General features: G+C 40.8%; 1 protein-coding gene across 2 annotated transcripts in view; it reads left to right on the top strand.

The window, feature by feature from the left end:
• Positions 1–6,662: 6,662 nt before the first annotated feature.
• FBLN1 (fibulin 1) overlaps positions 6,663–26,462 on the top strand; it is a 66,904-nt gene continuing 47,104 nt past the window's right edge. For both annotated transcript variants that reach the window (XM_077178242.1, XM_077178243.1), the window contains exons 1-2: positions 6,663–7,393; positions 20,343–20,442. In XM_077178242.1, coding sequence (XP_077034357.1) covers positions 7,324–7,393; positions 20,343–20,442 — 170 coding nt within the window. In that variant the 5' untranslated portion in view covers positions 6,663–7,323. The remainder of the gene's footprint in view (positions 7,394–20,342; positions 20,443–26,462) is intronic.

Consider the following 26,462-nt stretch of genomic DNA (forward strand, 5'->3'; position numbering starts at 1 on the left):
CAGAGCCTTCTCTTTTCCAGGCTGAGCAATCCCTATTCACTTAGCCTTTCCTCACAGACTATAAATCATCCTTAATTCTGATAGTTTCAGAAGATAGAAAACAATATACTTATATTTCAACAAATTTTATATATTTTAGTGTATTTGTAATGAGATGTCAAACTTGAAGGCAGAATGTTTCATCAGTGTTCATTTAATAAGCATGAGTTTCTTGTTGGAAATAATAATAAATTTCTTAATTTCTGTAAAACTGTCAGTGAAACCACTGGAATATGGAAGTCTACATAGGTGCTTTCATTTATAAAATGAGAAGTTTTGTTTTACTCCAGGGTAAAAGTTTAGGGATAATTTATTATGCTAGTTTTGTCTTGAGGATTTGGCAAATTCTCAAGAATAACAGCTTTCGTAATTGTACAAAGTCAGTTTGACTTGTAAGCAGTCTGGACTGAGGTCTTAGCAGAGGCAGGCCAGCTTCCTAGGCAATCTGGACTTTCCTTGTAGGGAAGAGTTAATAGTACTGGCCCCACTGAAGTCAGTGGGAATTTTGCCAATGATTTCCATAGAGCCAAGCTTTCACTTGTCTTTAGCAGAGCTATTAAATACAGTATATTAATATATGGAGATGAATAAAGGCATTTCTTTTTCTGGATTCATGTAAATGATTCTGCAAGTGCTTTTCACACCACCTATTTGCTGCAGGAGAGGTAAGACACCATTTATATAGCTCCCAAATACACCTATTTGAAAGAACCCTGTTTTCTGGCTTGCAATGCAACTATTATTGACATTAGATCTTCATAATGACAGCCTGTGTTTTTGTGGAATATTTTAGAAGTACAAATAACTGTCCAGCAAATGTCTATATCTGCTATTCAGCTGGAAATGTGCCTGTCTATACATTTCTAAGTTTGGAGAAAATAGGAGAGCTATTCTAAACACTAATGTTACTATAATATAGACTATATAGGATGCTGCTTTGAAACAGGGCAAAATAGAAGTTAAATTAAAAGTTGGCCTAAAATACTTCATGCCACAATCTTGGGAAGATAATGGCTTAAAGCTGCTAGTTTCTAACAACTAATTCTTATGCACCTTGTTTAATTTTATGAAACACAAAACATTTTACAAATCAGGTTATTCCTGTAGACAACATGAGGCACCAAGAGGTTGAGTATTTGGCCAAAAGATATCTCAGAAGCCAGAGAGAATGAGCTAGAAACAGAATGTCTGTTAAATTCTGCTCAAACTTACTGTTATGCAGGCCACATTTCTCCTGGATAATTAATTCCTAAATATTTAGGACTTTCAGGGTGTGGGGGGTCATTTTTGTGAGAAACCTGTATGTTTTTCCTACCTCCTTTTGGTGTAAGTTGCTGCTGTCTGTCTGTCTGTCTGTCTGTCTGTATGCCACATCCTATTTTCATACATTCACTTGGGAGCCGTTCTTCCCCCTTGCAGGAATGTCTCAATGACCCAATCCCAAACTCTAGGACTATATGAAAGAACAGTTGTGAGATCAAAGTCAAAATAAATAAGAGTGTGAGGAAAGGGTAGTCTGGAAAAGAAAGAGTTAGTTGTTTCAAGTTCTTTTAGCCAGAACCAAAACTTTGTAACTTACTCTGCTTCCAGAGCTCAGCCAGGAACTAAGAAAGGAATGACAGAGCAGTCCCTGACAGACAGAAAAGCTCAATGTTATCCAAAAGTTAGAGTATACTGTAGCTCTCCAAAGACTCTGAGCCAGCCTCCTCATCCCCATAGGCTGTGGCTAATGCTGGAGTACATACAAATGAAACTGAGAACCACAGGGCACACCCAGCATGGAACATGAAGCTCATTCAATATTTATATTTTGCAGCTGTACATAGATCTTATGATCCATTCACCCTCCCAATTAAAACCCAGTGTTTACAAATTTCACACACACCAGGTATCAACCAGTTTCTGTGGAATTGTGCCAGAAAATATGGTAAGTTTATAATATCTTTATTCTAAACGGTTTGCTACATTACAATAACTTTTAAATTAATGTTTATTAAGGTACTCTCTCACAGCCACTACTCAGAATTGTGTCAGCATTTTGTAAATGCAAGCCACACTCCCTGTAAACAGTATCATTAACATTTGTTTGTAGAATCAGGCCACCAAGAATGATCTTGAGTTCCTGGGACAGAGATATTCAGCCCAAGGCTGTGAAGTCTAAAAGATATGGCACATGAGTAAATAAAGTTTGAGAACCTCTGATAAGGAAATTGAGACTGAGGAAAAGAAACAGGCTGTGAAATTGGGGGAGAAGGAGGAAATGAGTACACATGAATTTGTTGCAGAGTTTTATCAGTGTTCATACTCTTTCCACTGACTGCCTGCTTACATTATAATGTTTTAAATCAGTTTCTAGTGGTAAGATAAAGGTTTTCTGGCAAGCTGGAATCGTTTGCAATTGGATAGAATGGGTTCTTGTTTATTAGAACTATGCAAAAAGACTTGTAATAATGCAGGAAATTCATAAAACAATGAAGAAACAGCACTGAATGATGCAGGTCTTCAGTGACCATGAGGAAACAGAGAAAACTACTCCTGGTTTGAAGCTAGTAGGTACAACTGACTCTGGGATTTTATTTATTCAAGACTGAAACGTGTTATTTTCATTTGTGTATTTTCTGGTGCCCAAAGATCATTGGGTCACATACTCAGATATTACTTTTGTTTGACAAGGGATGGAATTCAGATTTACCAGGGTTATCAGGAGGGGAAATGGCCTTTTCCAGAATAGCCATTTACTTTACTGATGGATTTTCCCTACCCTTTATAATGAGATTTTATTTAGACTGCAGCTAAAATAGCAACTGATCCCTGCTGTTGTTGGATTTGTGGAGGCTCCAAGCAGAGTCTAAAGCAGATGCTGTTGTCCCCTCCAACCTGTGTGTGCATGACTCACACTGTTCTCCATCTTATCCAGAGGATCCCAGCCTTCCTAGGGCTCAGGTCAAGGAAAACACCTTGCAGATCCACACATCCAGCTAGTTCAGTGTGTGAGGACATGAGAAAGTTTAGAAGGGGAAAGGAAATTTATGGGAAGTGAGATCTGAGAGGCTGGGAGGATGCATCTCTAGAAGGAGAGGCAGGAAATGCCCCATGAATGTCAGATTGAGTTATTCCTGAATTCTACAAATAATGCCACAAGGGAAACGACATGGATCATCAAAGCATTCTTTTATGGCCAGATAAACTCCCTTCTTGTCTTAGAAGCAGTCCCCATACATATTAATGGACAACTAGGGTGTGTTCTGAGTGTCCAAGAGAGCTATATCTATTTCCCTAAATCAGACAGGAGAGAAAAGAAAACGTAGGCAACCTGTAAAAAATAGATACAAACTCCAGAATGGGCCTTCTTGGAGGTGCAGTTTTGGACTTGTAGGCTCACAGAGGCTCCCAGCGCTCCCATTTCCTTTTGTTTACCTAGGCTGGCAGCCATTTGGTGTGGATGTTTTGTAGTTTGGGATTTGAGGATGGGGATGTGCCTGCATCCTGATTTATTCCAAATTAATTCCAGACAAGGATATGGAAAGCGCATATAAAGTGTCTCCAAGTGATACTACTCAAGGGGCTTTGGTGATCAGTGGTGATGCACAAAGTGACATCTTCAATGAATACAAGCCCAGAGAGCTATTAAAAACTAAACTACATTGATTTTGACTCAAAATAAGTAAGCAATTGTTGTTTATAATGACTATAGCCATTTCAAAGAATAACCAAGGGTTACTGTGCATCCATCTCCAAAAACTGTGCTAAGTTTCTTTTTCTTTTCCTGCTCCAGGTAGGAAAGAAGCTGAATGTCAGTTGTACCATGCTCATATTAGTGTTTGGAGCTAAGCTGAGTGATCATTTGTTCTCCAACAGCCATAGATTTACCTACTGTAGAGTTTGAGGTCTTATATTTACAGTGGGAGTTGGTAAGATCCACATGAATCCTCTCAATCCTTGTGTGTCTGTACCAGTCAGTGATGTATTCTTCCTGTTAAGTAGGAAAAGAGGCCTTTTTATGCATCTTTAATGCAGCACATAACAAGAGCTTCATGTAGCTTCATTTCTTGCCATAGGGCCCAAGGAGTTTCCCTTTACAGTTACAAATCTACAGTTAGATTTCATTTCTAGGTGAGTTCTATTAACTTCCTTGCAACATTCTTCTTGAAAACAGGAAAGATAGTGCAATTTCATTTCCCTCTTTTTCACTCAACTTCTGGGACAGATAGGTGGAGTGGTAAAAAAATCAGGCTTTGGGAGCTGCAGTAAAAGAGATGAGCTGGAAGGCACAACAGCTGGGACTTCGTGTCAGCTTTGTTCATTAGACAGAGGTTGATGCCCTTATAGACACTTAATCAGGTCATCTCAAGAATTCCTAAGCAGCCAAAAGGGAGCTGAGAACCTGCTGCCATAGATGGCTGGGTTTGATAAAGTAATTCTAAATTCTTTGTCAATCTGCTTGCATGTATCTACTCTCAACAGGACCCTTGGAAATGACTTGTGCAGTGATTTGTTACGCTGTCATTACTCGTTAATCTGAGCTTCTGCAAATGATTTTTATTCTTCTGAAGTAGAAACAAAATCCTCATTAAAGAATTTGTTTGTTTTAGAGCTACACAAAAGATTACACAGATTTACAAACAGATATAGGGGGGAAAAAATGTGGTTATGCAAAATGTTCCCTCTCATAAGCCCTTGCTTTCCACTGACTCCCAGGACCTCTGGATTGAGCTTGCAGTGCATGGCTCAGCTCATTACAAAGCTTGGGGTCAGTAATTGGAATCACATGTACTCAAGGCCTCTCACTCTGACTGTAGGTGAGAGTGCCAATTTATAGGAGAAATGTGTATGAAGCAAAAAACCCCCACCCCAAACCAAGGAAAAACCTATTGTCTGATCTGCAGATGACCACAGCCATGATGTTTTCTAGAAATACTTCTTAAACTTTTATTTAAATTTGCCTCATTTCTGGTATAGTTTGTGGTGGTGAGCTAAACAGGAACAAGGAATTCTTACTCTGGAATAAAAATGTCCACACATGGTGTTAATCAGGGTAACTCCATGTGTGGACAGGCTATTATGTATGACTTTACACTGTTTTAGGCATACTGGGTGAAGTTCTTTCTACCCACCTTTAATCAATTAGGGGAGGTTTTAATGTAGAGTGAAAAAAGGCAATATTGAGCTGAACCTAGAGTTATTACAGAGGGGATTCCTCTGGTTCAGTAACCTGGCATGAATTTTAGACAAGGTGTAATCTTTGTGAGGTGTCTCTCCCAGCTGTCTGATATATGAAAAATGGAGGTTGGAATGAAACACTGGCAAGGTCCCACTGTAACTGATGTAAAATCCTTTTAAACTGAGTCAGGGCATTTAAAAAAGAGAGAGAAATAGATATGCTCATGGTAGAAAATCCCCCAGTTAAAATCCCCCCTCCCAAATAAAATCAGCCATTCATCCCTCTTCCCCTTTTCCAGCTGCCCCTTCCCAATAAAATAGAGAGGAGAAAACCAACCCAAAAAACCCACCAAAAACAACAACAACAAAACACACAAAAAACAAACCCAAAAAACTAAATGAAAGCAAACAAAAAAAAAAACCCAAAAACCAACTGAAACAAACAACCCACTCCCCCCCCCAAAAAACCCACACAAAACCCCCCAAAAAACCCACAAAAACCCAACCCAAAACAAACAAACAAAACAAACAAACAAAAACAAACAAACAAACAAAAACCAAGAAACAAACCAAACAAAACCCCCCAGCAGTTAAATGAAGACAATGTAGACATTTTGAGTGGGGATGGAGGTCAGTTCTTGGATAACTCTTTCTGCAGCATGTGTGGGAGGCAGCACCAGAAGGGTGTTGGAACCAGGTTCAAAAGGAGCAAAAGGAAATGGCCCTTCACACAGTCACTGGTAAGCCCAGTTGCCAAAGGGTATTTTGGATGATAAAGTTTTACAAGAACTCATGGGGAGACATGATAAATACCTGGAGTAGGAATTCACTGAGGGCTACTAAGTACACATAGACCACATTTCACTGAGGAAATGCTCCAAACTCAAAGGAACTGAAGGCTGGGACAGTAATTGTGACAATTACTGTGTGTTTTTCTTATTCATGCTCTTCCACTACTTTACAACTGTGGCTGAAGACAGGCTGTTGAGATAGTTGTACTCTTGGCCTTACGATGGTATTTATGTTCTTGTGTTAGAAAAGTACAAATAACTTGGTGAGAACGAAAACACACATTCAACTCTTACTGCCTTAAACACTTTTCCCATTTGGACATTTTGAGGAGAGATACTCAAAAGTTGCATTATTGAGTAGTTTCAAGAGGAATAGCCCAATCAGGGTCCACGTGGCACAACCTGCAAGCAAACACACAATGACTTCCAACTCTTTGTTTGTGTAAAATCGAGGGCAAAGTATACAGGGGTGTTGAACTCTCTGTGTGTTTCCATCTCCATTTGCCTGCAAATATTATCCCTCTCATTATCTGAAAGATCTCAACAACAGCATTGCCAACTGGGTCCTTTGACCACTATCAGTGTTTGTGTTCCTGTTTAAATAAGATAAGGAGGTTAAAAAAAAAAAAAAAAGAAGATGAAAAAGAAGGGAGGGGAGAGAAATCAGAGCTGCCTCATTTGGGTTGAAATTCTCATCCTGACTTCTTAAGAGTAGGGGGAGGGAAGGAGGGATTTTTATTTTCCCCACTGAATTTCATTGAGAGATTCTAGAATCTCTCTCCTTTTAAAAACCATATCTGATTGACAAAAGCTGTATTGGGGGGTAAAGACCTAAAAGGGGTAGGGAGGTTGAATACTTCCCCTTTAGAGGTTAAACCTCTGCTAGGTGGTTTCTTTTGTTTTATTTTGCTTTGCCTTGCCTTTGTTTGTGGCTTTCCTCTACTTGGAAACGAGAGAAGTCGCTGCACTTCTCTTTCACGGCATCAGTGACGGTTCGGGCTGAGGATCCGCCGCTCGCCGAGCTCCGGGGAGTCACTTTCAGGGCGTGTGGGGGCGGCGGGCTATCGGCAGCACCAGGCAGCCTTCGGTGCCTCCGAGCTGCGGCCACGGCTCTGTCCTGCCGAGCACTCGCAGGCTGGGTAATTAAGCGGGCAGGCACTGAATTAAATCTTTGTAAAGCCCACCGAGTGGGGGGGGGGGGTTCCTGCAAGCTCTTTTCCAACCGGTCTCGGGCGGCTGGGACAGCAGTAGCAGCAAGCGAGGAGGGAGAAGCGAGAGCCCCACGGACGCCTGAGGAGAGCCGAGACCCGCTCGGGGCCAGCGCTCCCCGCCGATGGACGGGGCCCGGCCGCTGCGGCTGCTGCTGCTCCTGGCGCTGCTGCCGCCTTCGCTCCGGGGACAAGGTAAGAGCGGCGCCGGGAGCCAGGGATGGGCTGCGGGGCTCGCCGGGCGATGGGGCCCCTTCTCCCCCGTGTCCCCGCACGTCCCGGGCAGGCTTTAAAGCGCCGCTGCCACGTCCAAGTGAGCAGAAAGGCGTGGTGAGCACCGGCCCCGCCGCTGCCCCCGGGCAGGTTCTGCCGGACGGGACGGGACGGGCTGGGCTGTGCCGTGCCGCGGGGTGTTGAGCTCTCTGTGTGAGAGGGTGATGGGTTCGCCCGACGGACACCCCCAGCCCACCCGGGATCTAGAGCAGCTCGGTGGATATCGCAGGAATGTCGCGACATGTCGGGGCGGGCGCCGTGCGGTGCCCCTGGTGCCCAGCGGGAGTGACGGGTCCGAAAGCGGCGGCGGCAGCAGAGGCGGCAGCTCTGACCTGCCGGACACAGCTCCAGCCGAAAGAAAGCACGGGGAACCGAGCCAGCAGCTCACTGGGATCCCGGAGGAGAGGGAGGAATAGCGAAGCAAAGGATGCAGGCTCTGTGGAGACAAAACGCGGAGCGTGTGCGAATGGTACCGTGTGATGTGGTTGGTTTTGAAAGCAGGGATCTGGATCCGAGCCATGACTCCTTTTCTGTACTGCACACTTTTATTTCTGGTCTCTTATTACTGTCTGAAGAGAGGATGTGAACTTGTTAATTCATTGTAGAAATCTCATGCAAATCTTAATTTGTAGGAGGTGACAAAGAAAGTATTTGCCCTATGGTGATAACGAATTTATCACAGCTAACAGGTAAGTGACTTTTCCATTAGAGTAACCCCAAGGGGTCCATTGAGGTTTCATTACACTCCAGGCAAGTACTTGGAAACACATGGTCGCTGGCCTAGGCAGACAAAAGACAGTGAAGTAAATAATTTGTTACTATCACAGTGTCTTGAGTCTTGGATTTTCATCTAGCAGAGCACTTGTCACAGATACCTGCTTTGATAAAGAATTGCTCATTTTAAAGAGGGACAGAATAAGATGGTCAGAAGACCAGCATTCGCCTCCAGAATCAAAATAGCTCCTACTTTGCCTTAGACAACAGAATACATCAGCAAAACTGTGGCTTTGGTGTGTCAAGTGAGCAGGCATAGTAATTTTAAGCATCCAACATGATTGTAGAACATGAATTATTTCAGTTTGTGACCTCTGTACATTTAACCTTAGTTACTGGATAATTCTTTAGAAAACTGGGAAGTCATTAGATCTACAAGCTCTGTTTTTTTAAAAAAAATTTTAACACAAAAATTAGCAGTAAAATATATATCAGCGTTTGATTTCCAAATTAGAATCCATATCCTAATATGACTGAGAATTTCTATTTCTTAAAACTTAACAGTACACTGGATAAAATTAGGTTTAAATATCTGAAAGCAGGTGAGGATCCTTGCTTAGGAGATCAGCATTCAAAGAGTAGACTTCACTTGGGTGAAATAATTAATGAATATTGAATAATAATCTGCATTTTAGAGGTAAATGAAGTAATTACTTGGTGAAGTCATGCTGTTGAAGCCTTTGGGGCAGAGCCTGTGCTCCCCTGCAGGTCTGGAATGAGGGGCCTTGGAGCAAAGAGGAGGTCCCATGTGCTATGGTGATACAATTGCCAAGTTACTAGGATAGTGTATTTATGAAATACAGTTTTCTTCTGAATTTGTTACCATCAGTTTCCTTAATTGCTTTTCCTCACTAATGAATCATCAAATCATCAGTAGCTCTTAAAGTGTTTGTTCTGAAGAAACTGAAGGACTGCCTTCAGGGGAACTGCCCAGTGCACATTAATATAGGGCATGTACATCATTCTTTGCTAGAGTAAGGATCTTAAAACCTTAAAACATTTCATGATGCAACTTTTTTTTTTTTTTACTGTAAACATTGCATTATTTAACACCTATCAGCTACCATAAAACTAAGAAGATTAATTCCATCACCATGGCCAGTCGGTGTATTAAAAGTTCATCCTGCAGCTCTCTCTTTGGCACATCTTGGTACTACAGGCACAGTTTTAACTCACTAAACATCTGGAAGCGTGTCTATTCAGGGGAAGGTTACTGTTGCAATAAAAAAAATGTTCCACTGACTTTGTGGAAGGAGTTTTATTTTAAGATTATGATTTTTACATGTGCTTTTATAACAGTACATTTATAAGAAGTATTTGGGTGGAGGTAGGACACATAAAAGGCTGAATCTGTGCTTTCTTGTGTGTTACCATAGATAAAGTCTGCCCCAAAAAAATCACATACTACCAGTTCTAAAACATGAGTGCTACCTCTAAATTAGTTTTTAGTTGAGTTTTGTTTTAAGAGGCCATTTTCAGAAGTGACATTTTATTGCAATCAGGAGAAGAGCAAGATGTTAAAGCTCTTTGTTTTTCATCTGTGTAATTGAAAGCAGACGTGTTAGTGAAATCCAAGAGAAACCCCCATAAACCAGCTTATCAAGTTACTGCAGTATATTTATATTGTTCTGTTAGGTTTCAGGCATTATCTTGAGAGTAGGTCAATGCATTTTCAAAAGTTATTTATTTCTCATTCTACTTTAGCCCATTCTGCAAGTTTCATATCAACTTTACATGTGTTTTCAATAAATAGTTGTGTTAAGACCAACTTGTTCTACAATGCTTCTATTCCTATTTTCTGAAATGAAAGATGGGCTTCAGCCCTCTGGGACTTGACTGAAATAGTTAACAGGGACCATGAAAGATTTTGAGTTTGGCTTTTTGAGTTATGGATACTTCTAAAGAAGTAGGTGGTAAAATGAATTCAGTAAGCAGAGAATCTGGGTTTACTTGATTTGTAAAATATCTGTAGAGAATAAAAGGGGATGAAACAGAGAAGGTCAAGAAAGAGAGAGCTGAAATCCAAATAAAACAACTTCAGGGCACAGACAAGAATTTCAATGGTAACACAGAGTGGGTTAGAAGGAAAGAGATAAATGAAGGAAAGCTTTTGTGAAAATGTAGCAGAAAGTGATGGTTGACTGTTATAGGAAGCAAAGAAAACTAATGAAGTTAAGAAATAACAAAGTAAGCAGGTAATTGTAGCCAAAACAGGCAGAAGTTTTGTGAGCACTCTGCAAATGTTAGGCACTCGTGTTTTTGTGTAGATTTGAAGGAAGGAGATAGGTTAGGAGTGAGATTTTAATAGTAAAGTCATCACACAATTAAATTGGGAGGTTGGATAGCATTGCTCCAAGATAAGATGTAGAAGTGGAAGCAGAAGGTTAAGAAATTGCAGGGTAAGAAAGAATAGAAAAATTTTCTGCAAAGAAATTCATGAAGGAGTTGTCAGGAGCAAGAGGGAAAACATAGGAAGAGGCCACAACAAGCAAAAAGCCTAAAAAGGAGAGAAAAAGTCAGTACAGATCAGTGAAGAGTTCCAGAAGAATGGCTAGAATTAATGGCCATAATATTTTGCGAATAAAAATTAGCTTAGAAATGCTCAGAATAACGTCAAGTAGGTGGAGAAGGAGTAGACAAAGACCTGCTAAGATGATATACTGGGTGATTTACATGACAGAGTGTACAGTGAGGGGGAAATTGTGACACTCACCTGCATCTTTATCAGACTTGGCAAGGTTACTTGTCCTCTGGTGAGACAGAGGACAGCCCAGAACAAATTGTGTTGAAATTATTCTCTGATCAACAGGATGCAGCGTGTCTTAAGCATCTCCCATGCTTGTACTCTCCTCAATATACCAACAAATCTTTGGCTAAGGCAGTTAATTAAGTTTCTTCTGTTCCCATTTTAAAGTCAGCAACATTTCTATTTTCCCCCAGCACTAAGGAATACTTTGTCTCTCATTTGTGCCTATTATAAACTACTTCAGACTTAAAAGTTTTGAGAAATTGCCTTTTGGATTTGAAGTATGTGCTGCTGTATATTAAGAAGAAAATAAATTTCAAGATTCTCAGGGATTTTCATTCATACTCTTTTCAGTTAGTCAAATTGCTGTTACATTTTCATTCAAAGAAGGCTAATGCAGTTTTGGGTACTGAGTACACAGGTACAGGAAGTATCTCTAGGAAGTATTGATTTCTGGATTGTAGTAGCACCACAAATGAACAATGCTGCACAAGGATGCTCTATGTTCCCCAATAAATTGTTTGGTTTTCAGTCCAGTCAAAATCTGGATTGAGACTTTAATCTTAGTAATAAAGAAAGCAGTACCAGAAAAGATCGTTTTTATCAGTACTTATTTTAAAGGTGTACAGGTGTAGAAATACTTCATATGCTGTATTCCAGCTTTTTAGGGTGTTTCCAAGGATTTATGAAGCTTTGGAAGGATATAATGTGCAAATGCTACTTGCACTACACTCATTGGAAATACTGCCACCTTCCAGCTTTGCTATTGTCACGGACTGAATTTCAGGTACTGAGTACTTTTAATATAAATGTTTAGTAAGAGAACCTGGTAGAGATAGATGTTGATTTGTGGCTCAGTATAGATAATTGCAAAATTAGGAAAGTGTCATGTAAGAGTTCTGGTAATGTTTTCTCTAAAATGAAACCTTCCCTAAAGCACTGCTATATATATGCAAAAAAAGGAGCTGTAATTTCTTCCTGCTCTGTTAAGTCTGTGATTCCTTCCATACTTGAACCCTGACCCATTGTGCTATAAATTTTATCCCATCTGCTTAGTGTTTCCTGACTATTCTTTAAATATGGCAATACTAGAATATCAGAATCTTTCATCATTGTCCATCATTTTTCATATTCAGCAATAAACATGCTGCCTACAGAGAAGATACATTTTACTTTAGCAGTATATAAAAGCAGAGTTATTATTATTAATTTACTAGTCAGATGAAAATACAGAAATCCCAGTGTGAAAATGTTTTTCCTGTAATCATTTTACAGAAATAGCAATAGAAATAATTTTATGGCAATAGAAATGCTTGAGCATATATGTTCAATATTCTGAGATGTGCTGCTCTGTCACATTCTCATATCCTCATTTAAGTAGCTTTATTTTGGATATATACATTTACTTGGACTCAAATAAAAACTGTTTAAGGTCTACCTAAAGACTGCAGTACCTTTGGGGTCATGGCCTTTATATAAATGAACAGGATTAGCAATAGGTTAATTTTAAAACCCTAAATAAAAATTTCTAATCATAGAGTTTTTCATTATTTGAAATGAGAAATCAAGAGAAGATTAAAATTTGCTCTTAAATGAGAATGCCCTATTTGGCACTTTTCCTGTGAAGTTATTTCATTATTTGCATAATTTTCTCACAGGGGGAAAAGTGAAGGGCAAAGTTTAGCATGCATTTGTCAGGCAGAGCAGTCGCAGTTCTTCCAATTATGAGTCATTATTTGTATGTCCTTCCATGTCATCTTGGTGAGTCTGGGTTCTTTAGTCCATCTGTGTCCCTCAGAGCTGTGAATGCAACACCTTTTTTCATGTTCTTGTGAGTATGTAAAGTGTGGGACAGAAACTACACCTTCTAAGCTGTTTACACAATGCTGATTCAGTGGACTCCAGGTTTCTTTCAACACTTTCATATCTTCTAGGAATCTTCAGAACATTCTTTATTCTTCTGGTCTTAATGTCTTTTGATCTTCAGCCTCTTCATGGAAGCCCAAAAAACAACCCATCCAGAAAGATGAAAAAATAGGTATTAATTTGTTCTCAGGAAAGGCATCCTCAGGGAGTGGCAGTCTTCAGGTACTCAAAAGGTTGGGTGTTCAAGAGGTAGTGACAAAAGAATGAATTGAAATGAGCTTTTGGAGTGAACAGTGGGGTAATAAATTATAAAAAAAAATTTCTGTTCTTGCTGAATGTATGAGATCTTGGAGCACAAGAGCACATTGCCTGGACAAGTTTGGGCAGTGCCTGGACAAGTCTGGGAATCAGCTTCACTTGATACTGATTTTAAACAACTAATTAGAGCTCTGCCCCCAAGTGACTGAATTTTATCAGGTGTCCCTGAAAGTAGTGAGTAAGACAAGATAACCTCCCAAGGCCTTCTATATCATTATCTTTGCTGATATTTTGAGATACAGATATATATATATATATATTTAAGATGCCTTATTCCTGCAATAGATGGAGTTGTCTTTTCTAATTTTTAGTAGCCAGTAGCCTACCTTTAGGAAGATTTTTTTTTTTAGACCCAAGGCATAATATAAACTGTGCAGTAAAGCAGAGTGTGCTTTCCCCACTAAGGACATAATGGATGTTGCACCATAGCTTTGCCTTTGTCAGGCCTTTCCTCATCACCAGCTATTGCCATGGAAGGTTTTAAGACCTTGTTTTATAAACAGCACACAGATATCTCATAAAATGAGGTTTGGCTGTGTCTGAAAAATCCCCTTAGTTGTGTGATGGCCATTGCTGGTGCTACCAGACTCACATTCCCTATAAATGACTGTTCTCCAGACCTAAATAATTTCCAGTAAAATGTTGGCTGTTTTCAAACCAACCACAAAACACACTAACATACCAGGCATTTCCTTTAGGGTGCTGCTGCTTTAGTTACTGTGTTAACTGGGTTTCTTCAGTGATTTCAGCTGTCCTGAAATAATCACCCTCAGCTGAGAATCCATCTAAAAGTAAAGGTTCAAACCCTTTAAACATGTTTAGAGAGGATGCAGTATTTTTTAGCTGTATGTGAATTGTGAGTGATTGTCTATCAGCCCATAAAGCTCCAGTATTACCCCTCACACTTAGAGGTGAGGAGCCCAGAGTCACAGATCCTCTTTGAGGGCCTGAGCAGGACAGGAAAGGGACAGCTGGTGAGGAGCACAGCCTTGCATCCTACAACAAATGCATTGGAGAATTCCTCCTGGCCCCTGCTGCTGTGGGTGTTGGAGAGAGGGTGTCCTGGCTCCAAGTTTTATGCTATTGTTTTGAAATTCAGGCTGTCTTACTCCTTAAGGGAGCCTGTAAGAACAACTGAGTAGAATGACCAAGAATATCTTACTGTCCAAAGATGACTAGAGCCACAGTTTAGCTGTGACTGTTCATTGTACCCCATCAGTGTTTTAGGGTATTTGATGACCATTTGATTCCCCTGCTCTGTGTGCCCAGTCTTAAAGAAAAGCTTCTATTCACCTTGCTTCTTTCTTTTCATACAAAATGGAAGAGGGGCATCTTCATTCCCACTCCATTCTGAAGAGATCCATCACATACTCACATTGTCTCAGATCAAGAATGGCAATGCTCTCCTGCTTTGCTCCTTTACTCCTGGTTCTAACTATTTGTTTCAGGGAATCATGGGCCCAGATTTTCTGTTGTACATCTTTCCCTTTCATGGTTTCAGGTCTCCTTCACCCTTTCCCCTGATCTGTGAGCCCAATCCCTAGGTTTACACACAATGAAGATGAGCAAAGCTGTATTTGTCATGTTAGTCTATTACCAGTTGGACTTTTGAAATCAGCTGGCTTCCCTCTTGTCTAAACATGTCTCCAGGTCTACTCAATACCTTAAGAGGCCAGCCAGAGTGTGTTTGCATTGCCAAAGACAGCATTTCCACAGTTTGTTGTAAGAAGAAGGAAAAAATCAAGAGTACACATCCCAGCTGCCAGCACTGTTGTCCCTGCTACAGAAGCAGCTGACTTTGTCCACCTGATAACAGCCTGGTGTCAGTGTTCAGGAGGAATTAATTTGGTGTAGCAGAGCAGGCCAAGCACACTCTGCCCTGAATGTTGGGGAAAGGGAGCCTTGGCTAAAGGGGTATGCAGTTGCTGTAGTTTTGTGAGAACGCACTTTTAAAGGGAGATTGGAAGACAAAGAATGTGACTCTGAGTATTGTGGCTGGCCAGTCTGTCATTCTGAGGATCAAATTCTGTTAGTAGATTTGGAGTTTTTTTCCAGCTGGCAGTTAGATGAATGAGCATCACTAGTGAGAGTGTTTTCTGGACTGGACAAGAGAGGTTTTATCAGAAAGGTACACAGTGTCTGTTGAAAGTGGTTTTCTTACTGGAAACCTAAACCAGTGGGTGCCTGCTGTGCTCACAAGTTCCAAAAATTGTGCATGAAATACTGTTACTGAAACATGTTGGGTTAGTGCTGAGCTCTCACAGAGTCTATCTGTTGCCTGTATCCTCATGTGCTGAGAAGTGATGATCATGTTTTGTTTTCTCACATTCCACAGTGCTGAGCCTCTTACAGAGTAAATTGAGTGAAAGGCAAGATCTGCACCACATTTTGCAAACATAATCAATTCATGTGCTTAAAGGATTATAAACATCTTAATAAGAAGGTGTTATTTTGATCCCTTGACCCGGACTCACTTCCAAATCTATACCAAACTCTAGGTGGTTATGTGGGCTGGGAAATGAAGGAGTTTGAGGGTCACATCATTGGCTGCCCTGAAGAACAGGCAATGCTGACTGGCACTGCCCTGGTGAGCCCACCTAGGCTCAGGTGTCTCTTTGGTTTGGTTTCACCATCAGGTTGATAACTGTTCCACAGATCAGTAATGAACAGCCATCCCAACCCTGGAATGTATCTGGGCCTTTCCAATAGAGGCAACAGTGGAGAATAGCTGCTGTTGGAGATTGTTACCTAAAAAAAATCTCCCTTTTTGATGTAGCTGGAATGCTACTGCTATGAAATTTATCCAGTTCTTTTTACTCCTGCTTTTCATTTGCACAAGAGACAATTCAGGGGTTCTCATTCCAGGAATCATGCTTTTTTTGCATTCTTCAGCTTATCTTTCTTTTGCAAAAAATATTCACTGCAGCAGCTGAATAAGCAATTATTGCATCACAGAAGTCTAAGGTTATGCAGATATCAACCTCATTTCTTGCTTTGAACTCCCACAAGTTATGGCAATCCTGTTAAAAAATCCTTTTCTTAAAACAACATTTTCTTGTGCACATCATGTCTGTCTAAACATAGTTCTGAACCAGCATATGAATGCATATGCACACATAATGTTTGAATATTTTTGGCCTTAATCATGCCCTATCTGATAGATTTTCTTCATGACATCTTTTGTAAAATTAGAGAACTTAATTCCTGCTGTGTTTCTGCTGTCTCCTTCCCAAGACTCCTGAAATCTCTTGCACAATCCAACATACTCCAGGTGTCCACTAGGACAGGCATCCTTGCTGTTACCACACTAACAGAGCTCAAGTTCTTTTGGATGCCCTGCTTTGTACAGGAATTGGTGATAAAAGTGGTGATAAAGCTGCATTGGATTTTATCCAAAATAAACCTGGGATTTTCTGAACAAATCAGTAAGAATGCAAAATTACTGTATCTGATGAAAAGGAAGTTAGCATGCTCCCCTATTAACAGAGCTCTGGTTTATCCTCATATTTTTCTGCCTTGTGATGCCAGAAAGCTGAATAAGCATTCCTCAATTTTACAAAAGGGATCTGACACTCTGTTCTTGCATGTTACAACTTTCCTGTAGGGTTTCCCCCTCCAAATAAAATCGTGTAAGGGGATAGAATATAAGAAAATAAAGACAGTGAAAAAAGTAATCTTACCCCTAAGGAGTTACAGCTGGGCCAATTATCAAAGATTAGGAGCAGGCCTGACTTTAACAGGCCACAGCTGTAACCAGTGAGAAGAAGAGTGCTATAAAAGAGTGGGGTGGGTGATTGAGAAGGGAATTGGAGTTTGTTGGCTGCTTTGTGAAGGAGAATGAGTCAGTGCTCTGAGGAGATGCCCGTGAGAAACACCAAGGAGGTCTGAAACTTTTGTGATAAGGAGACAACAGCATGGAACCCCTGCCGTAAGATGACAACAAAGGGTCACATTTAATCTGAGCACAGATGATGGCATCAGCATTTCCCATAACAGCATTGTCTTTAGGATGCCTGAGATTTCTCTGGCTGGTTTGCTCGAAGCATTGTGCTCTTGGCAAAATTGCTGAAGGAGCACCAGGTTCAGTGGAGCAGTGCTGTTCTTCCTGCTTGGTCATCGTTGGCACTGCAGGTCTGGTGTGTGCCAAGAACCCCACCAGCTGAATAAGACATGTGGTTACAGTCAAGAAAAAAAAACACCATTATTTTCAGTGGAATTCCTTGAGATGTCATAATCAGAGTAGTTTCTACCTTCTGCTTCCCACTGCCTGGTTCTTTTCCCACCCTGCAGTACCAACACAAAGTTAGGAGAGGCTGTGGAGTGGCCACAGCCCCTCTGTGCTCTTGGTGCCGTGAAGAAGGTGCAAGAAGGCACAAATAGCCTCAGAATGAACTTTTTGCACAAGGATTTCCAACTGGGAGCCACATGAATGTGCACGTGTGTACAGTTGAACCGGCAACAGAACTGCAGCCGGGAGGTAGTAATTCTGTCCTGCTTCTAAATACTTATTAGCAACTCTTAATGCCCAAATGGAATCACTTCCAGTGCAATCAGAGGCTGACACCTAATATGTGAGACTCACACCTTGAAATTTTGAAAGAGAAAGGACTTCCATTTTCAAACCAAACAGCAGAGCCAAGAGAAAATGTTTTTCACTGTTTGATTGTTACGTTTTAGAAGAATGGCCTTGAGGGTGGAGTGCTTTATTTTTTACTGCTTGTTTTTCACTTCCCTCTATTCTCAGGAGATGTCTGGCAGGATCTTTAGAGGATATGAATTGTGATGTCACCAAAACAATAGGCCTGGACCACAGTTCTCCTTCAACAAACTCTCCATGATCCTTCATTGCTTGGATGCACTCCTTCAGAGAAGCTTGCTTAGCTTGGCCTGCTTTAAATTCTTGGGTTATTTGGTTGGAGTAGAGGTGTGTTGCCAGGGCTTGGAGGGAAGAGCTGGTGTCCAGAGCCAGGGATTGTCCTTCTGGGGAGGAACTTGGCTAAAGACTCATTTGTACAAAGCCCTGCAAAAACCTGCAGCCAGCTCTGCATTTCAGTTGAATGTGTATCATTTTTCAACACACTTAAGATTGATTGCAGACAGCAGCACTAAGAAGAAGGTTATTTGTAGTGCTTTGTATGAAATCTGATGCATATGATGTTTGTCAGCTGGAAGGCCCCAGACAGGGTCCCTATGCCCAAAGAAGAGCTTAGACACAAATGCATGGATTTCAGGCAGACTTTTATTTACTAGACTAGTTTAATCCAAAGCATTATAAATTGCACTTAGCTTTCAGCCACTGGCATGAATTCTGGACACACTGAGGGATTCAAGAGAAATATTGCCTTGACTTAGTAATGACAGAATTTTGACCATTATTTTGGGTAAGACTAGAAGAATGACCTGGGTCATAGAATACAGAGCACTGTTACAAACCAAAACTTAAATGCAATTCTAAGTATAATGATTTTTTTACTAAAACATGTTTGCTTTCCTTGATCCAATAATTTTGATTGTTGTTTACTGTAATAACAGTGTAATACTGCAATTTTTGTTGACAGGAACCATGTTCTTTCACAGGTTTTACTTATCTATGCCTAAAATGCTCTGTTTCTCCCAGTTTCTCCTCATTTAGCAGGACTTTGATTCTCCTGATCATCCTCCTAATCTTTCTTTACACGTTTTTCCTTTTGATGTAATCTTCCCTAAGCAGGGAAAGCCAGAATCCTGTGCAATATTACAGAGCTTTTCACCATAGAATTGGTAACTGCCTTGAGAGTACCTACCTCAAAATGACTGATGCATCCTAAAACCTCACTTAACTCGTTCCTTTTTGCTTTGAATTATAATCACTAGGAATATAGGTTGTTCCCTGCAAAAAAAGGCCTGAATTACTGGAGGGAATTAACTTCTCTATGTGTTTTTATCTGCCTTCCCCTTCAAGGAATGTGAATTCCTTGATGATCTCAGAGGTCTTTTCCAACCTGAATGATTCTGTGATTCTGTAAGAGATTCTGTTTCTGGTAAGAGGTTGACCAGCTTGTAGTTTCCCAGATCTTCTCTCTTGTCCTTCTTGAAGTCAGGGAGACACTTGTTCTCCTTCATCCTTCAGGAACTCCTCTCATTCTCCATGAGCTCCAAGATCATTTTGTGTAACCTGGCAATGTCATCATCCCTCTCCCTCAGCACTTGTGGGTGAAACCTGTCAGGGCCATCAGTCAAAAAACTTAAGAAACAGGGAGAAATCATTGGAAAGCTGTTCCTCTGGAGAACCAGACAGGGTTTTCACACATAGTTTGCGTATTTGTTACACAAGGAGCTGTTCAGTGTTCAGACCACAAGACAGTTAATAGAAAAGTGTGACTCCTGTTTTATTCCAAGTTCTGATACACCTGCTGTGCAGTGAACTTTTGCACTTGGAACACGAAGCAAACCTGTAGTGCTTGTCAGTTCATTAACTGTATTCAGTTTTATTAAATTAGAAGCTTGCAAAAATATACTCTACACAAATAATTGTCTTTGGGGTGGTTCTCCTTAGTTTCAGTGTTGGTATAAGTTGGTAACAGGATTAATTTTTCTTTCATATGTTAAGTGATCAAAACACCATATACCTTTTTGTTCCCCTCTGCACTACTTTTGCATTTGCACAGGCATACTTCTGAGTAAAATATTGAAAACAGACTAACTGGATAATAACCTCAGGAAAAAAATAGTTCTGCAAATTTGCTTGTAATTTGTTTCATTTGCTTTTCATATCAGGTATTTGATTTATCCCGTATTCTTCGGGATTTTAAAAGGTTGCTTTTTGCTACTTCTGCTTTTGATAATAAAGGAGTGCAATCCCAAAGATTCTTTTGTTTGGCAGGACTATCTGAACTGGTTTCTGCCTGTGTATCAGTGTGTCTTTGTATGGAATGTCAGGAGAAAATGCAGTTTGCTTCACCAAGAAAGGAAAACCTGCAGCACTGGGCTTTATTGCAAGGTGCTGACAGGTGCTTGCTTGGACCATGGATGCTTTTTGTATGGGTGCCCTGTCCTGTCTGTAAGTCAGGGAGGGAAAAAATGACTTGCTTGTGTTTGGTTGGGTGTTTTTTAACTGGCAGATGCAACACCACTTCTTAAAATTGTATTAAATATATTGTGTTTTTCTCTCTTTCCTCATTTCTGCAGATCTGTCAGTGGAAGAATGCTGTGACAAGGGTGTTGAATGGGCAGTCACAAACAGAATATGTGCTTCTCTGCCATTAATATCCGAGTCTAGAGAATGCAGGTACACAGTTACATATTATATATTAAAACACAGCTTATACTCTAATGTGAAACCATAGGAATGGCAAGTATTGGAAGATGAACTTAGAAGATGAAGCACCCAACTCTTATATCCCAGCTTTTCAACTCTTATATCCCAGCTTTTCAAGTCCATACGTAGCCTTGGGGAGTTCTTCCCGAGTACCTACTTTTCATACAATCCAGTCCTTTTAATTTTTGGTGTCAGTCTACCTTAGATTCACCCACCCTGACCTATGTGGCATGTACAGTCTCTTACTCAGAGGTTTTCCCGCTCTGCTCTGCCCGAGGACACCTCAGAATGGCTGCACTGATGTCACCAAGCTGGCTGTGGATCTGGCCACCTTTCAGGGCAAATGTTTATAAAGGAGCACAGCAGATCCTGCACATGACCTATCTATGGTTTGAATGAGTACATATGTGTACTTTATGTAGGATAAATCATAAGTACATGTGTGAGGCAGCCTTCTCTGGTGCTACACAGGATTGTAATTGTCCTGCAGTCCTCAGCTGATTTAAGCTTTAAGTTCCCCCACAGAGTGATTCAAGGAGATTCCTTATTAGCTCAGCTTAGGAAAGGAGCCTACAAGAAAGATAGAAAAAGACTATTTACAAGGGCTTCAAACTGACAGAGAGCAGGTTTAGATGGGATATTAGGAAGAAATTCTTCCCTGTGAGGGTGGGGAGGCCCCGGCACAGGTTTCCCAGAGAAGCTGTGGCTGCCCCATCCCTGGAAGTGCCCAAGGCCAGGTTGGATGGGGCTGGGAGTAACCTGGGATAGTGGAAGGTGTCCCAGCCCATGAGATGAGATTTGAGGTCACCTCCAACCCAAACCATTATGTGTTTCTATGATTCTATGAAATGTATTTGATGGTACAAAATAGAACCCCTCCGTTAATATACGGATTTCTTAATTCTGCTGAGAATTGATAGGATATTTCTGTTGGTAATCTACTAAATGAAATAATGCAAGCTAATATTTAGTTAAGATTTTGATTCTACTGCATCTCTTATGTTATTGTGGTATTTGTAGTTTTTATGTCAATGATCATTTGCATTATTTTCTGCTGTTACATGTACTTGTTACATTTAATTAGTGGGGCAAACAACTAGTAGTTTGAGAGGCAGCTCCACAGAGAAATTTGTATTTAAAACACTTTGCTTCCCTCCCCCCTACTCAAATGGATTGCAGTGTGATTTAGCCTTGGTAATAATTATATAAGGGTTGAGTTGATCTTTATTACAGAAGGAATGTGTCTTCCAGGGAAGTCAGTCTGTGTTTTCTGACTTTTGCATTTATACTGGCATCAAAAGCAACCTCTTACACAGAAGAATTGACAGATAGGAAATAAATGCCAATTTCTGAAATACTTGAGGAGTCATAAGAATTACAGACAAAACAGAGGCAGGAAAAACAGGAAACCAAGTTTATTGAACAATCTAAGTCTAAATATCTTGATGATATAATAATCATTTGATTAATATGAGTTGAGATTCTGCTGCAAATAATTTATTCTTCAAAATATTTTAATTTTAGAGACTCACTTGGACTTCATAGGAGCTGGAGAAAAAACTCACTAATGATCTAGCTTTTGTGCATAACTGAGATGTAGTTAAGAAAATTATACTAGTAAAATAAAAGGCACATAGTCTATGAGAGGTATGGGCACTTCTTGACAAAACCTTAAGTTGATAAACTCAGTTTGGTTGCATTTATTCTTGACTGCATGCTCCCCATGAAGTTTGGCTTCGCTCTGAAAATGACTAAGTAAAATTGGCACCTTGGAGCACCTTTTTTAACATCAATATTATTTTACTCCAGTTATAATTGCAAACTGGCATATCTGTGAGAGGTATAGAAAAATCACTTTAGGATGCCATTTCAGACACAAAGGTCAGGGCCAAATTCTACTCCTAATTGCTGGTGTAACTGTAAGAATCAGTGCTGAGGGAGCATGATTCTTTTTGAAGGCACATTTAGGGTACTGGCACTGATATTTTACATTTATTCCTGCTGCACAAAGGCAGGAACAGAGCTGGATTCATTGCCCCTGCTGAGGTCTAGGCAGGTGAGAATAGAGGCTTTAGAAACAAGATAGGTCACAGATTTTCAAAAGGACTTGGCTCCTACTCAGACTCCTGCATGAAGTGGGAGCTGCTGGGGCACAAGTCAGCATTCCTGCGGTGGTTTAATCCCAGCTGGGATCCCCTGACCATCCAGTGAAGGGTTGAACATCTGACATGAGTGCTCTAGAAAAGTGTGGGGGGTGGAAAGCCATATCCCTTGATGCCAGGGGGAATTGTTTGCCCTGCACATTTCAGCTTCAGTTGGCAAGGTTAGCAGGTGGATATATGGGGAAAACACATTCTGAAGTGAGCAGGCTTGATATTTCCTGAAATAAAAGGGATTTCCTGCAGTTACTGTGCAAAGACCATGCAACACAGAAGAGAATGGCTGTGAGTGCTTTCCCCAGTATGCTTTACAAGAATTTCCAAGCTTGCTTTGAATCATCTCTTTAGAGTAGTAATAGCAGTGGTGCTGCAGATTCAGTCCCTCCCTCAAAGGAAGCCCACTGCTAGAGTCTCTTGTGTGAGGAACCAACTGCCTCATTGAGTTGGAGTTGCATCCCCTTAGCTGTTTCCCAGACATTTAAAATACATCCACAGTGATCATAGAACCATGGAATGGTTCGGGTTGGAAGGGACCTTAGAGACCATCCAGTTCCAGCCCCTTCCATGGCAGGGACACCTTTCACTATCCCAGGCTGCTCCAAGTCCTGTCCAGCCTGGCCTTGGGCACTTCCAGGGATGGGGCAGCCACAGCTTCTCTGGGCATCCTGTGCCAGGGCCTCACCACCCTCACAGCAGAGAATTTCTTCCTAATATCCAATCTAAACCTACTCTCTGTCAGTTTGAAACCATTCCCCTTTGTCCTGTCACTCCCAGCCCTTGTAAACAGTCTCTCTCCATCTTTCTTCTGGGCTCCCTTTAGGTACTGGAAGGGGCACTTATGTCACCCCAGAGCCTTCTCTTTTCCAACCTGGCCTAGGGCACTTCCAGGGATGGGCCGGCCACAGCTTCTCTGGGCACCCTGTGCCACTCTCCCACCACCCTCAAGGGGAAAATGTCTCCCACAGAAAGAATTGCTCTCCATCCCTCTCATTCTCACATCTGCCATGTCACAAGGTGACAGCTCTGGGTTCCAGCACATTTTAGGGCTCGTCTCCCCAAGTCCCTTGTGGTTCCTGAGGGAACCAACTGTGTCAGTGTCACTCACTGAGTGTGGTGTGGTTCACACCACAGCCATACTCACTTTTTTGTCCTACACAAGGTGAGCCAGACCCTGTGTGAAGTCCACAAGTTCCAAAGATCCTTCTGGTTGCTCTTGCTCCAGCTTTCAGCTGAAACAAGGCTCTGGGCCCAATGTCTGCAATCTCTCACTGTGGTTTCTTGCCCCACACATGATTTTATCTCACTGCATTATCTCTCTGGACAATGTCAGTGTTTATCTCTGTGTCTCTGTGGCTCAGTTAATACAAGTGTAGAATTTTAATGAGTAATATCTCTGGCTGTCATCGCAGTGGGTCTTTTCCCATTCATTCATTTTCCTGTGGTGTGGTTGGACTCAAGGCAGCTGGAAAGAGCTGCCAGTTAATTTTGGAACTCAACCTGTCCAATAAGTCTTCTTCCTTTCTAAGTGAAGAGTTTCCCCTGCACAGAGCTCTTAGCAAGTGAACTTAATTCCCTTGCCAGAAACAGTCTGTCTCCATATGGTATTTGCATGCCTTTAACAATGTGTAGCCTTTCTGGAATTACACCAGGAATAGCATTATTTACTAGTGCTGCAAGAATGCACACTGAACGATCCAAGGCTGGAAGACCTAGCTTGTTTTTGCAAAATCATTATTTTTGATTTTGATATTTTGTCCAAGACCCTTCCACTGTACACATGAATAGCACTGACATAGCTTGAAGGAAGTAGAATGAGAGAGACAGAGGGTAACAAAAGTAGATTGAGAAAACATTGTTTTCAGAAAAAAAAGTTAAATTTTAATGCTTTTGTGAAAAGAAGAGAAATTAAAAATAGATGATTATGGAATCTGTGCTGGTTTAGGAGTGCATCCTCTACACAGGAGAATAATAAATGTGAAAATATGGTGGATGTAAGTGGGTGTGTAGATTTTAATTTGGAAATTAACTCCATGAAAATCAGCCACATTGGTTAAGTTTTAACAGAAAGTAAAAGTGAGAATATAAAACATGACTTCTTAAACTTGATTTATAATCAAGTTATCTAATAGTGAAATAACTTTTAGATCAACATCTGAAACAATTAATAAGGATTTTTTGATTTTTTCAATGTCTTGAAAAAGTGAGCCATGAATAAAATTCATCCTTCAAAAATACATGATTTTGCCTGGAACATCCTGAATGAGTATCACTTATCACTAATATAACAATCAGTTAAAGATTGAATATTTAGTGTTATACAGTATCTGCCGTATTGTGAATAGCTGTTTATCTTCAGAAAAATTCTATTGCTCTCTTTTAACTGAAAGTCAGAATAAGGCAGATAAAGAAAAAGCAGCTTTTGGCTTTTTAAAGTATTACTCCTAATTAAAAAAAAAAACAGATTCATAGAAAGGTACTACTTTATTTTCTCTATTTTTAGGGACCAATATTTTAATGGTCCACAGACTGTTAATGGTATAACACCAAGAGACAAATCTAAATATTCTGTTGGCTGCTTCACCTTGCTGGGGAGCACAAAGGGAGCAGGTATGAGCTGAGGCTGTCATCCAGGGAGACCCCTGTGGCTTAGGGAATGCAGGGAGAGACCCTGCTCATCCCAAACTCCCTGGAGCCTGCCTGGCTGGTTTGGTGATCCCTGGCAAACAGCAGCACCCGGGCTGGTGTGCAGAGGGAAAAGAAGGACCAGCACTGTGCAGGTATTTCCAGCATCTTCCTCTGCCATCTTTCAAGGATTTCTGCCTCTGTTACTGCCACACTGGTGTTTGGAGTCCCCAGCAATATTTGCTACCAGTGCAACTGGGCTGTAGGATTTGGGCAATGAAGTGTGATTTTATTGTTGTTGTTCTCAGAATGAACAAATGGTATTTTAATCTAGTATCCAGTCGATGTTTAATTCCTTGTTACAGTTGGGGTGGACCACATGACTTATGAATACAGCTGTGGGAAACATTTTAAGAAACTTTCTTGTTTTGGTTGAAATAGCCTGTTTTTCAGAGATTTCAAAGAGTTGGCTGGTGTTTGAAAAAAACAAAGCCACACCAGGAATCAAACAGATCTACTGAAAGACTGCTGTTGTTTGTTTATTTGTTTGCTTGTCTGTGGCTGACATATCTAGCTCCTCAAGAGAATCTGAAGGGGTAAAGAGGCTGGAAAGTCTCAGCTCCCACACTCTTGGGCTTGGAGTTCAGTTTTTAGAGGCTTCCAAAGCCCTGAAAGTCAGACCACCCCAGAGCTGGGCAGGGAATGGAAATTCTGCTTCAGAGGGAATTTCAGCAACAAAAAAGCTACATATTCTTCCAAACTGGAACTAAATCAGATATCAAAAACTTCAAGTATCCTGCCAAATAAAGTTACTGTCCTGGGCTTAACTTCTTGCTATAATTGCTTTTAGAGTTCATTTTTGAATAATTTGTCCATGAATTTATCCTGGCTTTTAGTTCCTATGCATTGAAAAACCATGGCTGTTTTTGTCCAAGAGGGAACTGCACAGTCAGACCATTACTAATGATGGAACTGTATAATTCTAGAGTGGTTTGGATTGTAAATGATCCATGTACAATCTAATAAATAGGAATTGCAATCTTCAGGACTGTGTCTGGACAAGCTGGCCTCACCCACATGCACAGAGATCCATAATCTGAGCCCAGTACCCACATGTCCCCCGCTTTTGCCTGGCCTTAGAGCAGAGGGAGTCCCTGATACCACCTGGGAGCTGAAAGGTCATGCCATGGTCCTGGAGAGCAGGAAAGC

This window comes from Agelaius phoeniceus, chromosome 5 (genome assembly GCF_051311805.1).
Source record: "Agelaius phoeniceus isolate bAgePho1 chromosome 5, bAgePho1.hap1, whole genome shotgun sequence".
Classification (NCBI taxonomy): Eukaryota; Metazoa; Chordata; class Aves; order Passeriformes; family Icteridae; genus Agelaius; species Agelaius phoeniceus.